The following is a 13738-nucleotide window of genomic DNA, read 5'->3' as shown; positions in this document are numbered from 1 at the left end:
CGCCCCAAGCTCCCAGCCTCTCCTTTTTTTTTCAGTTCCTCCTTGAGCGAAGGCCAGGGTGGGCTGGAAGCAGGTGTCTGGGATTTATTTATCTTCTATAATTGAAACTTTGTAGCTTTGAGCGGAGCACAGGGCCAACCAGGGCAGGCAGGAAGCTTGGCTTCCTCCATTTCCGGGGGCAACCCAAGCTTCCTGCTCACTCCAGCTCCATGGTCAATGCCATCTTAGTTGGGTTAATTTTCATACTTGCTCCTGATTGGCTGGTGGGTGTAGTGGAGTGGTGGAGTGATGGTTAATTTGCATCTTTCTCTTTTGTTAGTGTAGATAGTTCCATTTCTGTAGATTGCATAGCCATGACCAATTTATTTGTTAACTGGAAATTTGAACCTTTTGAACCCCTTCACTCATTCAACCTATCTCCCCACCCCTGCCTCTGGCAACCACCAGTCTCTTCTCTTGCTGCATAATACAGGGTGTCCCCCCAAAATATATACACACTTTAATAGCCAATACCTATTAAATGAAAGTGAAATGTACTTTATAATTATTCAAAGTGTGTGCATACATTTTTGGGGGACACCTACAATTTAAAATGAGATTGTGTCCTTATCCCCCCTCCTGCTGGGTTTTCGTGTTTTGTTTTTTAAACATATTTTATTGATTTTTTTACAGAGAGGAAGGGAGAGAGATAGAGAGCTAGAAACATCAATGAGAGAGAAACATCGATCAGCTGCCTCCTGCACATCTCCCACTGGGGATGTGCCCGCAACCCAGATACATGCCCTTGACTGGAATCGAACCTGGGACCCTTCAGTCCTCAGGCTGACACTCTATCCACTGAGCCAAACCAGTTTTGGCCTTTAGCTTTTTAAAAAAAAATTATTTCACCTCTATTTTGAATGATAGCTTTGTTGTATATAGAAATCCTAGCAGCCCCTTTAGCATTTCTTGCAGTGCTGGTGTAATGGTGACAAACTCCTTTAGCCTTTTTATTTTTATTATTTTTATTTTTTTAAAAATATATTTTATTGATTTTTTACAGAGAGGAAGGGAGAGAGATAGAGAGCTAGAAACATCAATGAGAGAGAAACATCGATCAGCTGCCTCCTGCACATCTCCCACTGGGGATGTGCCCGCAACCCAGATACATGCCCTTGACCGGAATCGAACCTGGGACCCTTCAGTCCTCAGGCTGACACTCTATCCACTGAGCCAAACCAGTTTTGGCCTTTAGCCTTTTAAAAAAAAATTATTTCACCTCTATTTTGAATGATAGCTTTGTTGTATATAGAAATCCTGGTTTCAGATCCTTGCTTTTCATTATCTTGAACACTTCATGCAATTCCCTTCTGGGCTGATGAAAAATGACAGCCATATGAGAGCTTCTTTGTAGGTAACCAATTGCTTTTCTCTCCCTGCCTTTAAGATTCTCTGTTTGTCTTTAATGTTTGGCATTTTAATTATGATGTGTTTGGGTGTGGGCCTATTTGGGTCTTTCTTTCTTGGGGTTCTCTGTGCCTCCTGAATTTGTGTTACTTTTTCCTTCACCAGGATAGGGAAGTTTTCTGCCATTATTTATTCAAACACATTCTCTATCCCTTGCTCACTTTCTTCCCCTTCCGGCACACCTCTTATACAAATATTGATATGTTTCATGTTGCCCCACAGCTACCTTAAGTTGTTCTCCTGTTTTTTAATTGCTTGTTGTTGTTTTTTAGTTCTCTGATTGAGTGATTTTTCGACCCTGTGTTCTAGTTCACTGATCCAATCCTCGGCTTTCCTTAATCTGCTGTGTATTTCTTTCACTGTTCTTTATATAGTTCTATGTCATCCTTCATAGTTACTATATCTTTTCTCATGCTGTTAAGAATTTTTGCCGTCATTATTCTGAACTCTATGTCTGATAAATTTCTTATCTCCATTTCATTTAGCTCTTCTTCTGGAGAATTCTCTTGCTCTTTCATTTGGGAGTTGTTTTTGTCTCCCCTTTTGGGCTCCTCTTTGGATTTGTGACTATGTATTAGATAGATGTGCTATGCCTCCCATTCTCTAGTGCAGAACAGTGTCAGATGCTGTTTTTGACTGGCCTTGTGTACCATGTTTAGAGCTATCAGCAATCTGCAGCTTGTGGCTCCCTCTGCTGGGGCTGGGTGCCTTTGGAAAGCACTAAGATGTGCATCAAAGTGTGCTTTTCCTAGCCCCAGGCCCCGAATTAGATCAGGCAAAGACTCAAAGCCTCCAGAGGTCCACCTCTGCATGAAGTCTCATTTTATTCAGTCTTGAATAGCCTCAGGCTATTGACCACAGAGTGGGTTGAAAGGTTTTTCAACAGGGTTGGGCAATTGCTTCTGCCTGCAGGCTGATTGTTATTCTTAGTCTGTTAATGGGCCTCAGAAACTCCCCTAGGTAGTGCAAGAGGTTTTCCAATAGGGTGGGGCAACTGCCTTCCTTCGCAGGCAAAAATTCCCTGGATAGCATAGATCCACCAGAGAAATACGTCCTCTGCAGTGTGAGAAAATGACTCAGCAAAGGAAACTGGTTGGTTGCCTTCTGAGATCTAACCCCAGAGCTCTCAACCCTGGCTTCTGCTTACATAGCTCCAGTCCACTCCGCCAGAGCCCAAGGTGAGTGGTTACACATAAAATTTTGTGCACTAGCCCTTTAAGATTGAGTCTGCATTTCCAGCAATCTGGCTGGCAGACAGCAACCCTACTGCTTCTCACAACCAGATGTTATATAGTTACCTTTCTCAGTTCTGGTTCCCTGGGCTGAGAACCTCCCAGCTCTGAGATATACCTCTGGAACTTTAATTCTTCTCTGTGGGAGCCCAGCCAGCCCTTTCAGGCCCCCACACTTCATACCAGTCTCTATTTGATCTTCACTTTACATCCTTGGTTATCAAGGTTGTCTCCAGCTAGTCCTCAGTTGATTATTCAGGATGTTTTTTCTATATTTTAGTTGTAATTCCAGTTTGGTCCTGGGAGTGTGTCAGTGTAGCATCCACTTACGCCTCTGCCATTTTGGAGTCTCTCGGCATATAGTGTTTTAATTTTTTGTTTGTTTCAAGATACTATTTTATTTTCCCTGTAATATCTTCTTTGACCAATTGGTTACTCAGGAGAGTGTTGTTTAATTTTCTTGTATTCTTGAATTTTCCCATTTTCTTTGTGTTATTGGTTTCTAGTTTCATACCATTGTAGTCAGGGAGGATACACGGTATGATTTCAAGTTTTCTTGAATTTTCTAAAACTTTTCATGTGCCCTAACTTACCTATTGCAGCAAATGTTTCATGTGCACTTGTGAAAAATGTCTACTTTGCCATTGTTGTATAGAATGTTCTCAACTGAAATTTATTGTCTTTCAGTAGTGAAGACTAAAAGTCCAAGATATTGGCAGCATTGGTTCCTTCTGAGGCTGGTTTGAAAAATTTGCTTCTTGCTTTGCTTCCAGCTCTTGGTGGTTTTCTGGTGATCTTTAGCATTCCTTGGCTTGTAGATGCATCACCTCAGTCTGAGCCTTCATCACTACATGATGTTTGTCTTTCTTTGTGTCCAAATTTTCCCTTTTTATATAAACACCATTCATATTGGATATGACTTCATCATAACTAATTACATCTTCAGTGACCCTATTTCTAAATAAAGTCACATTCTGAAGTACTGGGGACTAGGAATTTAAGATATGAAGTTTTTTTGAGGGGGGCACAATTAAACCCATAAGATTCTATTTCTCTGTCAAAACTGGAATCATAATGTGAATGCTTTCCTATGATATGACTTTTAAATTTATTATGAATACAATACTATGTTTGAATGTTCAGATCTACAGATTTGGACATAACATTTCATAGTATGTATCATAGCAATTTATTTAGCTACTCATTGAAAGATGAAACTTTGGATTCATTTTTACTTTTTCACTATTACAAAGAACTCTGACAAAAGTGAAACTGGACAATCAATGAGTCTGGGCTGCCTGTCACTACTTGAGCCAATTCATCAGAGAAGAGACAGGGTTGAATCGTATATGAGAATGTATTTCAATACTGCTGGTAGTATGAGAGAGCAATAGGTCACCCACAAAAATCTGCTCTCTACCCTCTCATCCCCCGCCATACGCCAGGTACTTATATTGGGTAGGATAAAGATTACACGGGGAAGTAGGAATTACAGGCATGGGGAAGTAGGCAATGCAGGCTGGGGTGGAACTCCATTGTTTAGACAACAAGGTTGTTAATCTTTCCATGATAATAGGCAGTTCTTGAATGAGAATGGACACATTCCAAAGTTGACTCCCAGGTCCAAGATTGACTGGCAGGTCCAAAGTTGACTCCCGGGACCCAGGGTCATACAACTCCCAGTCAGATTAGAATGTCCTTTCTTTAATCAGAATAAGGCAATCTCAGTTAACAGAGCATGATTAATATTTCTTATAACTATAGCTAATCCCAATATTCTATTTTTGTCCCTAACAAAAGCATATTTGTATATACAACTTTATGCATGTTTATATTTTGTTAGATATAGTCAAATTTTCTATTCTTGAACTTTAGGCCACTGTCTCTTTACCTCAATATTATACCTCATACATTGAGCTTTTACAAGATTCTTTAACTTTTGTAACTCACTCCCCACCCTACCCTTTGTCCTGTTCTTGCCCACTACTTACTGCCTTTTTTAATAGTGGGACTTTCCAGGAGGCTGATTAGCCAGTAAAGAAAGAACAATTCTAATTTTTAAAAACACTTTCAGTTCCCCCTACCTCTCATCTATCTTTTACATAACAATAGAGGGCGCTTTCAAATGAAAATTTCATAACATTGAGTTATTGCTTAAAGTACCTTCAAAAGTTCTGTTTTGAAGTCAGAGTAAAGTTGGTATATCTTACCTTGGCACACCTTACCTTGACCACCTCTAGATTGTTGCTTCTGCCCTTTTTCCTATCACACCTTCCATTCTATTTTGAGTTATATTGGATTCATTTTTAGTTCTAAGAGCCTCACCTGCTCTTCCATCTTTCCTCACCCCTGCATACTATTTTCCTTTTGCTTGGAGGGTTACCCTTACTCTTCCACCACCACCATCATTCTAGGAATCTCTATCTTATTCTTTAAGTACTTTCAGCTTCTGTTTTTTCTCCATTTAAAAATACTGATAAAAACAACAGCTGTGACTTGGTTTAGTAATAATTCAGTGAGATAATCTTGTTAAGTCATCATCATAGCCAAGTACATAGTAAATATTCAACAAATGTAAAACCTTCTTCAGTTTTCTTTGTGAGTCATTTTTGTGACACCAAGATATATCATTATTAAAATTAAAACACACACAATGATTTAACTTAATATGGTAGATGACAAGATATCTGTGTTGTGGGTGAAAAGGGGCCATATGCTAACCTGACAAGCTCAGGAAAGGCCTGTGTGGTGGCCTTACAAACTCAGAGACCTAAAGTCACCACAAAGGATGATCTGCAATTAACTTTTTAACTGCTAGCAGTTATAGCAGGTAGTCATGTCCTAGTCTAGAATCTTCCCTGACAAAAGTCAGCCTTTATCTTTTAAAAATATATATTTTTTATTGATTTCAGAGAGGAAGGGAGAGGGAGAGAGAGATAGAAACATCAATGATAAGAGAGAATAATTGATTGGCTGTCTCCTGAACACCCCACACTGGGGATTGAGCCTTCAACCCAGGCATATGTCCTGACCTGGCATTGAACTGTGACATCACAGTTCATAGGTCAATGCTCAGCCACTGAGCCAAGCTTAACTAAGTCTATCTCATTATCTTTTGCATCTAAGATAACATTCCTTTGGTTTGTCAGGGTAACTCCCTTTTCCCAGACCCCTCAGATAACCAATGCACCAGGGCAGACCATAAATCCTCTCACGTTATTTTTATTATGTTAATAGTTAACTGCTAACTATCTTATACCCACCTATGTAAAAGGTGTATGTGTCTATAATTTTACTTTTCATCCAATCCTAGATGTTTCTCCTCTCCCCTCCCACTTTGCTTTCTCCCACTTTCCTAATTTATCACCAATGAATTTCATGTAACCCACTTTGTCTTTGCTTTTGATTGTAATGTATAAAATAAGGTGCAGAACTGCCATTCTCTGGAGCATTATCTCAATCCATTGAGATTTTGCTTCCTGCAATTGTTGACAGTTTGGCTCAAATAAACTCACAAAAATTCTCTATAGGTTTGAATGTTTTTTACATTGACAGTGCTCAGTAAATGTGGCACTGAGTTGAATGGATTGGTTGAAATCAAAATACACAATGTTAGTTACATTCTTCTAATCTAGTACTAATATATTGGTTGGTAGGTCTCGATTGTTTGATTGTCTAAGCATTTTGTTACATGATATGCACCCATCACTCAGTCTCAGTGCTTACTAACATTTTGATCATTCAGATGTGACTTATTCTTAGCAGAACATCACCATCTGATTGTGACTGCTGCCACTTCACTGTGCTCCTCAAACATCTGTTTCAAATCCCTTCTAGTCTTTTTGTGGATATACTGATAATATTTGCCATTCTATAACTTTCAAAATATTCTTTTCTTTTTTGATGTCTGCCTCCAGTCTTCTGGCATGTTCTTCATCTTTGCCAACATATTAGACTGTTTGAGCTGTGACACAAAAATACCATAGCCCTGTCCAGTGTGGCTCAGTTGGTTAGAGTGTCATCCCATGCACCAAACGGTCATGGTTTTGATTCCTGGTCAAGCACATTTCTAGATTGCAGGTTCAATTCCAGATTGGGAAGCAACCGATCGATATCTCTCTGGCTCATGTAGAATGTCACTGCTTTCCTGTGCCAGGTTTTAAAAAAAACTTTTTTTTAAAAAAAAAAAAAAAAAAAAAAAAATACCATAGACTTGGTTACTTAAACAAAAAATATTTATTTTTCACAGTTACAGAGGCCAGAAGCACAAGATCAAGGCTCCTATAGATCTGGTTCCTGGTGAGGACTCTTTCTGGCTTGCAGTCACCTTCTCACTGTGCCATCATGTAGCATAGGAGTGAAAGTGCTCATGGATCTCTATTATAAGGGCACTAATCCCATCATGACAGCTCCACCCTCAAGACCTAATCAAATCTCTCAAAGACTCCACCTCATAATGCCATCACATTGGGAGCTACAAATTTAACATGAATTTTGGAGGATACAAACATTAGGTCTATAATAGGCAGCAAGCCTGCAAATCCCTTCTGCATATTCACTGAGGATCCTGAGATGAAATTCTTAATTAGAGATAAAATGTACCAGAAGCTACTTGAAACTTGCCTTGTTTCTACTTGTCCCTCTTGGGCTTTGTTTCCCTCTTCATCTTGCTTACTCTGTCTTTTTCATTCTGATTCATGGGAAGATGAAGACAGTGGGTAGGTAAGTACTTATGCTTCCTTTAGGTCATCTGTTCATGCTACACCGTCTGAATTACTTCTTTCTGTGTTTCTATTTTTCCTGATTCTAAGACTCTTTAGAGCTTAAAAACATGTGATGGTTAAGAATTCTAGCAGAAATAAATATGATTGCATGATATGCTCTTTAATCAAGGACTTGTTGAAGGCCTAGTATCTGTGCCTTCCTATATACTGTATATCACCCTCTGAAATTCTATGCAGGAGAGATAGAGCTCTCTATTCAGAGGCCCCTGCTCTTGTTGGGTAAGAAAGTAAGCTCACTTGACCCAAAAATAGTACATAAAAAACATTAATTTCACTGAATGTAATGCTTTATGTTCCAAGGAGTGCCTTATAGTGCAGCATGACATGGACAGATGGGGCAACAGATAGGGGATGACTTCAAAAGGCTTAAGTCTGGGTTTCCTCTCCATCATACACTTGTTCTTGAACCTTAAGAGAAACACATAATTTGATGACACTCAAATTTCTAATCTGTCTCCTGTAATACAGTTGCAGTGCCACCTTTCCTGGTTGATATAAGAATCAAATAAGGCAGGTTTCTGCAATGTTGTGGGATGGCCTGAGATGTCTTTATGAGAAGCATGCACGGCCAGAAGGAATATGTGTAAGAAAGAAGAGGACTGTGAAGTCAATCTGGCTCAGTTTGTTTTCACTCTGACTTTTCCACTGATCCCAGCAAGATATCTGCTGAGACCATAATTTGTCTCTTTTATGGGGCCAGAAACAGAGATTTGTGCTTTCCTTGGGTTATATCTGTGATTCTAGCTTCTGGCCTTTATGTTGGAGGATGCAGCTCTTCAGATAAGATGAGGTTCCTGTGGTGAGATAGTTGTGCAAATGTCCAAGGAAGGCTGGACATTGAGGAGTTTTCTTCCCATTTCTTCTACAGGTTGGTGAAGTCAGGCCTTACGTCAGTTTGTTGTCCAGCTCTATCCTCAGTGCTCAGTGGCAACCAGAATCTCACACACCTTTACCTACGGGGTAATGCTCTTGGAGACATGGGGGTGAAGTTACTGTGTAAGGGACTCTTGCACCCCAACTGCAAGCTTCAGATGTTGGAGTAAGTGTTAAAGTGATATTGTGGAACAACCTGAGATGTCAGAATACATAGTGGGTAAGAGGAAGGGTATATAGAGAAGTGATGATGAGATAATCTGTATCTAAGAAGTGTTGTCCTCTGAGGGTTTGGCTTATTACAGAATCGAGGGACTGGGAAGAATTCTACTTCTAGATCAGGGGTGGGCAAACTTTTTGACTCGAGGGCCATAATGGATTCTTAAACTGTACCGGAGGGCCGGGACAAAAGCATGGATGGAGTGTTTGTGTGAACTAATATAAATTCAAAGTAAACATCATTACATAAAAGGGTACGGTCTTTTTTTTTTTAGTTTTATTCATTTCAAATGGGCTGGATCCGGCCCGCGGGCCGTAGTTTGCCCACGGCTGTTCTAGATGATATAAAGGTAAAGATGAGTCCCTTTCACCACAAATCTCTCCACAACAAAAGAATGGGGGTGGCATGGCTCTTGTATTTTAAGGAATTTTGGGAGGAGACAGAATTTAGGAAACATCAATTCAGAAAGTGCTATTGCTAATTGGATCTGGATAATCCAGTAGACTGGAAAAATACTCTTATCTGAAAAGAAGAGAAGAATAGTCATGACACATAATTATTCCAAGCTTGTTTATCCAGCACTTTTTCTTTGTTTGAAATATTACAGGCTAAGATCTGGGAGACCTGGAGGAAGGGAAAGGAATATTTTCTTTGAATCATTCTCTTTCTTGCAGACTAGACAATTGCAGTCTCTCCTCACACTGCTGCTGGGATCTTTCCACACTTCTGACCTCCAACCAGAGCCTGCGGCAGCTGAACCTGGGCAACAATGACTTGGGTGATCTGGGGGTCATGCTGTTCTGTGAAGTGCTGAAACAACAAGGCTGCCTCCTAAAAAGACTTCAGTAAGTGCTCTCCTCAGACATGTGAGGGGCAGGGCTCCAAGTTCTAAGGAAAAGTAGGCCAGCAAAATCCAAGATGGTTCTTTTGCACTCAGGGTGAAGTTGGGCCTGGTCCAGGTATTACAGATATGTTTGTTGTTGTTCGTTTTTGTTGTTGTTGTTAATCCTTACCCAAGGATATTTTTCCAGTGATCTTTTAGAGAGAGTGGAAGAGAGAGGGAAAAACAGAGAGAAATATCAATGTGAAAGAAATTGTTTGCCTCCTGCATGAGCCCTGACTAGGGACCGGGGAGGAGCCAGAATCAAACCCGGGACCCTTTGGTCCACAGGTCAACACTCTATCCACTGAGCCAAACCGGATATGGCAAAGATATTTTCAAAATTGGGTAGATGAGTCATGATACATTCAACTTCATTCAGATATTTAGAATATTCAAAGTTCAGTTGGGTATGAAAACACTTTCCATCCATATTCCTAAAAGAAATGTACAGTCTAATGGAAGCAGCCAAATGGAACTATATTTCTATGCAGGGGCTTGGACTCAATAGAACTAGACCTATCTATGGTTCAGCCTTATTGCAAAGGTATTAGTATAGAGGGATGCTGTTGATCTTGTTTTTGAGTATTTATAAATGGGAAAAGCATGATCCAGAAACATGCAGATGAGAAATACCATAAAATCCAGCCAATGAAGTATATTGAAACAATTGACTCCCTTCCATCACCAGGATACTACTGATATACTCATTATTTTTGTAGTAAGAGCTTCCTGTTAGTGTCAGACTTCAGTCATCCCCGGGGATCATACTCCCCAAAGAAGATGTTTCCCTCACTTGGCTTTAGAGGCATCATACTCTCCTCTGCGTTTTCTCCTACTTTATTGGTCATCTCTGCTCAGTCTTCTTTTTTGCTTCTCATTGCTCTGACCTTTACATGCTGAATCTCTGGGACTCACCCATTGCCTAATTTTCCTTCTCTACATTTTCTCCCTTGTTCATATCATTTAGTCTTCTGGTTTTACTACATATGAGTTGTACCTCCAATTTATATCTCCATAATACCATGTCCAAATGCTTATCTGACATTTACGCTTGGGTGTCTAATAAGGCTCCCAAATTTCACATGTTTAAATCCAAGTCTGTGCTATTCCACTCTGCCTGAAACTTGCTTCTTCCCTCTCTCAACCAATGGTAACTGTCATCCAGATGTCACCATTGATGCTTCTTCTTCCTTATGCATATCCACTCCATCAGCATGTCCTGTAAGCTCTGCTTCCACAGCATGCCCACTCATTGTCCACTTCTTCCCAGCTTTATGGTTCTTACCTTGGTTCAAGCCACCATAATTTCTTGTATGGATTGCTATGGTGGCATTCTGCCAGGCTACTCTGCATTTATTTTGATTACCATAGAAGATGGAGGGTACAACTAAAACAGGACTCACTCCTATCAACATGCTCCAGTGACTGCCTATCATATTCAAAGTGAGAGCTATAAACTCATGGCAGAGCTTAAAACCCTCTGTGATCTCAGCCTGCTGCTTCTGCAAATTCATCTTCTCCTAACTCTGTTCCTTCTGCTCCTTTCACACTGTTTCACTTAAACACTGTATTCTCTGGACTTTTGCACTTGGTGTTTCCTCTGCCTGGAACTCTCTCATTTTTTGATATACATATGCCTTGTTCTCATACATCCTTAAATTATCTTCTTAAAGATCTTCCTCTGTGTGTTTCTTGCCATCCTATTGAAAGCATCAGGCCAGCATGCTATTTCCTCTTCTCTTCATATTCCCCTCCATAATGTTGATCACCATCATATATGTTATTTTCTTGTATATTTATTGTCTACTAGAGGCCTGGTACATGAAATTCATGCATGGGGGGGTGGGCGTCCCTCAGCCCGGCCTGCTCCCTCTCCAATATGGGACCTCTGCAGGGATCGGGCCTACATTGGCAGTCAGACATCCCTCTCAAAATCTGGGACTGCTGGCTCCTAACTGCTTGTCTACCTGCCAGCCTGATCACCACCTAACTGTTCCCCTGCCAGCCTGATGGCCCCCAACTGCCCTCACCAGCTGGCCTGGTCGTCCCCAACTGCCTTACCTTTCTGGTCATCTTGTGGCGACCATCTTGTGATGACATGGGGGTGGCCATATTGGGGCAGCCATCTTGTGACAACATGAGGGTGGCCATCTTGTGATGATGTGAGGGCATCACATGAGGGCGCGAGGGCTACCTAGGCTTTTATTAGTATAGATACCCTCCCCCAAGAATATGAATTCTATTAGCTCAGGGACTTCTACCCTTTTCTATTACTTCAAGGCTGAGAATTGAACTGAAATGCAGGTTTGAATAAATAAAAGTTTGAATCAGCATTGCATCCTTGTGCCAACACAGGAAAAGCCAAAATTCTCAGAGCTAAGAGAAATAGAGGAACAAAAGAAGAAATTGGTCAGGATGAGCTGGGACATTGCTGTATGTGGGATCACTGAGCAAGTTCTGTAGGGCATTCTGGGACAAAGGACAGGCTCAAAACAGACTTGAGAGTCCATAGATGCACTCAACCTCTCTTGTCAGCTTGGCTGCCATAAAAAAAAATATCATAGCTTGGGTGCCTTAAAGAACAGACATTTATTTCTCACAGTTCTGGAGGAAGGAAAGTCCAAGATCTGCTGATTCAGTTTCTGGTGAAAGCTCTCTTCTGAGCTGTCAGATGGCACCCTTGTGCTGCCATCACATGACAGAGAGAGAGAACACTCTGGTAGCTCTTCCTATAAGAACACTAATCCTATTGTGAGAACCTATCCCAGTGAACTCATCTAACCCTAATTAGATTCTAAAGGCATCATATCCAAATACCATAACACTGAGGGTTAGGGCTTCAACATAGAAATTTTGGAGGAACATATACATTCAATTCACAATACAATCAAATCAAGATTCTTAAAAATGATGCAGGACAAATGGTATGATTTCTCATTTGAGTGGCAAGGAAAAGAGGAGAAAGAATTCAAGTCAAAGAGGAAATGGGAGGCCTACCAAGCAATTGCAACATGTGGACTTTATATGGCTTTTGATTAAATAAACATAATGTAAAAATTATCAGACAGTTGAGGAAATTTAAACATATTAGACATGTTAATATTAAGGAATTATTGTTAACTTTTTAAACTGTAATAATGGCATTATATTATGTTTTTAAAAATCTTCTTCAGTTAGTGTTATACCATGAAATATTTATACATGTGTGACATGCTGTGTTTAATTGAAACAAGACTGGCCATGAGCTATTAATTGTCAAATCTGCTGAACGGCTATATGGGAATTTATTATACTATTCTCTTTATGTTTATTATATGTTCAAACATTTTCAAACTTGAAGGTTATAAATATAACATAAACTATGTTAGGTATGAAGTGCAGAACTGGAGAGCTTAGAAGTGTGTGAGAATAAGGGAAGTGAGGTGATATATTTTAAGGCCAAAAATTCTGAGTGTTCATTTGAAGAGCATAACTCAAGGCTCTCTGTTTGCTTTTATAGGTTGTGTAAAATGTATTTTAATTATGATACAATCTGCGCATTAAAAACACTTCAAGAAGAAAAGCCCGATTTGACCATTGTCTTTGAACCTTCTCAGTAGTGATGGAAGCAATGCTGCCAGATTCCAGCCATCCAAGTGTGGACAAGTATGAGTAAGCACTCCTCCAGCATGGTTAAGACCACTGCTCCTCGGGTCTTTTGGTTCCGTGTGGGAGAGCAAAGTTTGCCAGTAGTGCCTTTACAGAGAGAATGTGAGCATCTCCTTTACCCTTGGGAGAATGAAATCATTCATATAATATGGTTCTCATCATAGAATTTTAGTCAGAGGATGTGTTCCTCTTGATGACTTTATATAACTAACTCATTACTAAACCATTTTTTCTGTCTTTTCGTCCTCTTTCTAAATCTCTTTCTTTTTTTTGTTCTTTTCACTTTTGTCATCTTTCTCTCAACTGACCATAACAGAATGAGCCAACTATATATTATGTTGTAATTTTGTGGCAGCAACTTATTTATTTTTTGTAACAGTGATATTTTCTAATAAAAAATTCATGTTTATCGTATTTGGTTGAAAATTCATAAAATATAGAAACGGTTGTATTTATTGAGTTAAGCTGCTTTCTTTCTTTAATTTTAAAATGGGGTGCCTAGAGATCTTTTTACTTATTTATCTAAACAACTAAAGATAAATTGCTTTATGTATTTAAAAAATCTCTTTGCCAGATGATTCAATTGTAATGAATGTAAAAGAAAATCGCTTCACAAAATCTCTGAAGATTGAAATGCCAGCTCTGGTTGGAG

General features: G+C 39.7%; 1 protein-coding gene across 1 annotated transcript in view; it reads left to right on the top strand.

The window, feature by feature from the left end:
* NLRP3 (NLR family, pyrin domain containing 3) overlaps positions 1 to 13451 on the top strand; it is a 56180-nt gene extending 42729 nt beyond the window's left edge. Inside the window, exons 8-10 of the mRNA XM_006764315.2 lie at positions 8331 to 8501; positions 9230 to 9400; positions 12938 to 13451. Coding sequence (XP_006764378.1) covers positions 8331 to 8501; positions 9230 to 9400; positions 12938 to 13037 — 442 coding nt within the window. The 3' untranslated portion in view covers positions 13038 to 13451. The remainder of the gene's footprint in view (positions 1 to 8330; positions 8502 to 9229; positions 9401 to 12937) is intronic.
* Positions 13452 to 13738: the final 287 nt, after the last annotated feature.

This window comes from Myotis davidii, unplaced genomic scaffold (assembly GCF_000327345.1).
Source record: "Myotis davidii unplaced genomic scaffold, ASM32734v1 scaffold2641, whole genome shotgun sequence".
NCBI lineage: Eukaryota > Metazoa > Chordata > Mammalia > Chiroptera > Vespertilionidae > Myotis > Myotis davidii.
The sequence above is the reverse complement of the archived record's forward strand: the minus strand, read 5'-3'. Positions and strand labels throughout refer to the sequence as shown.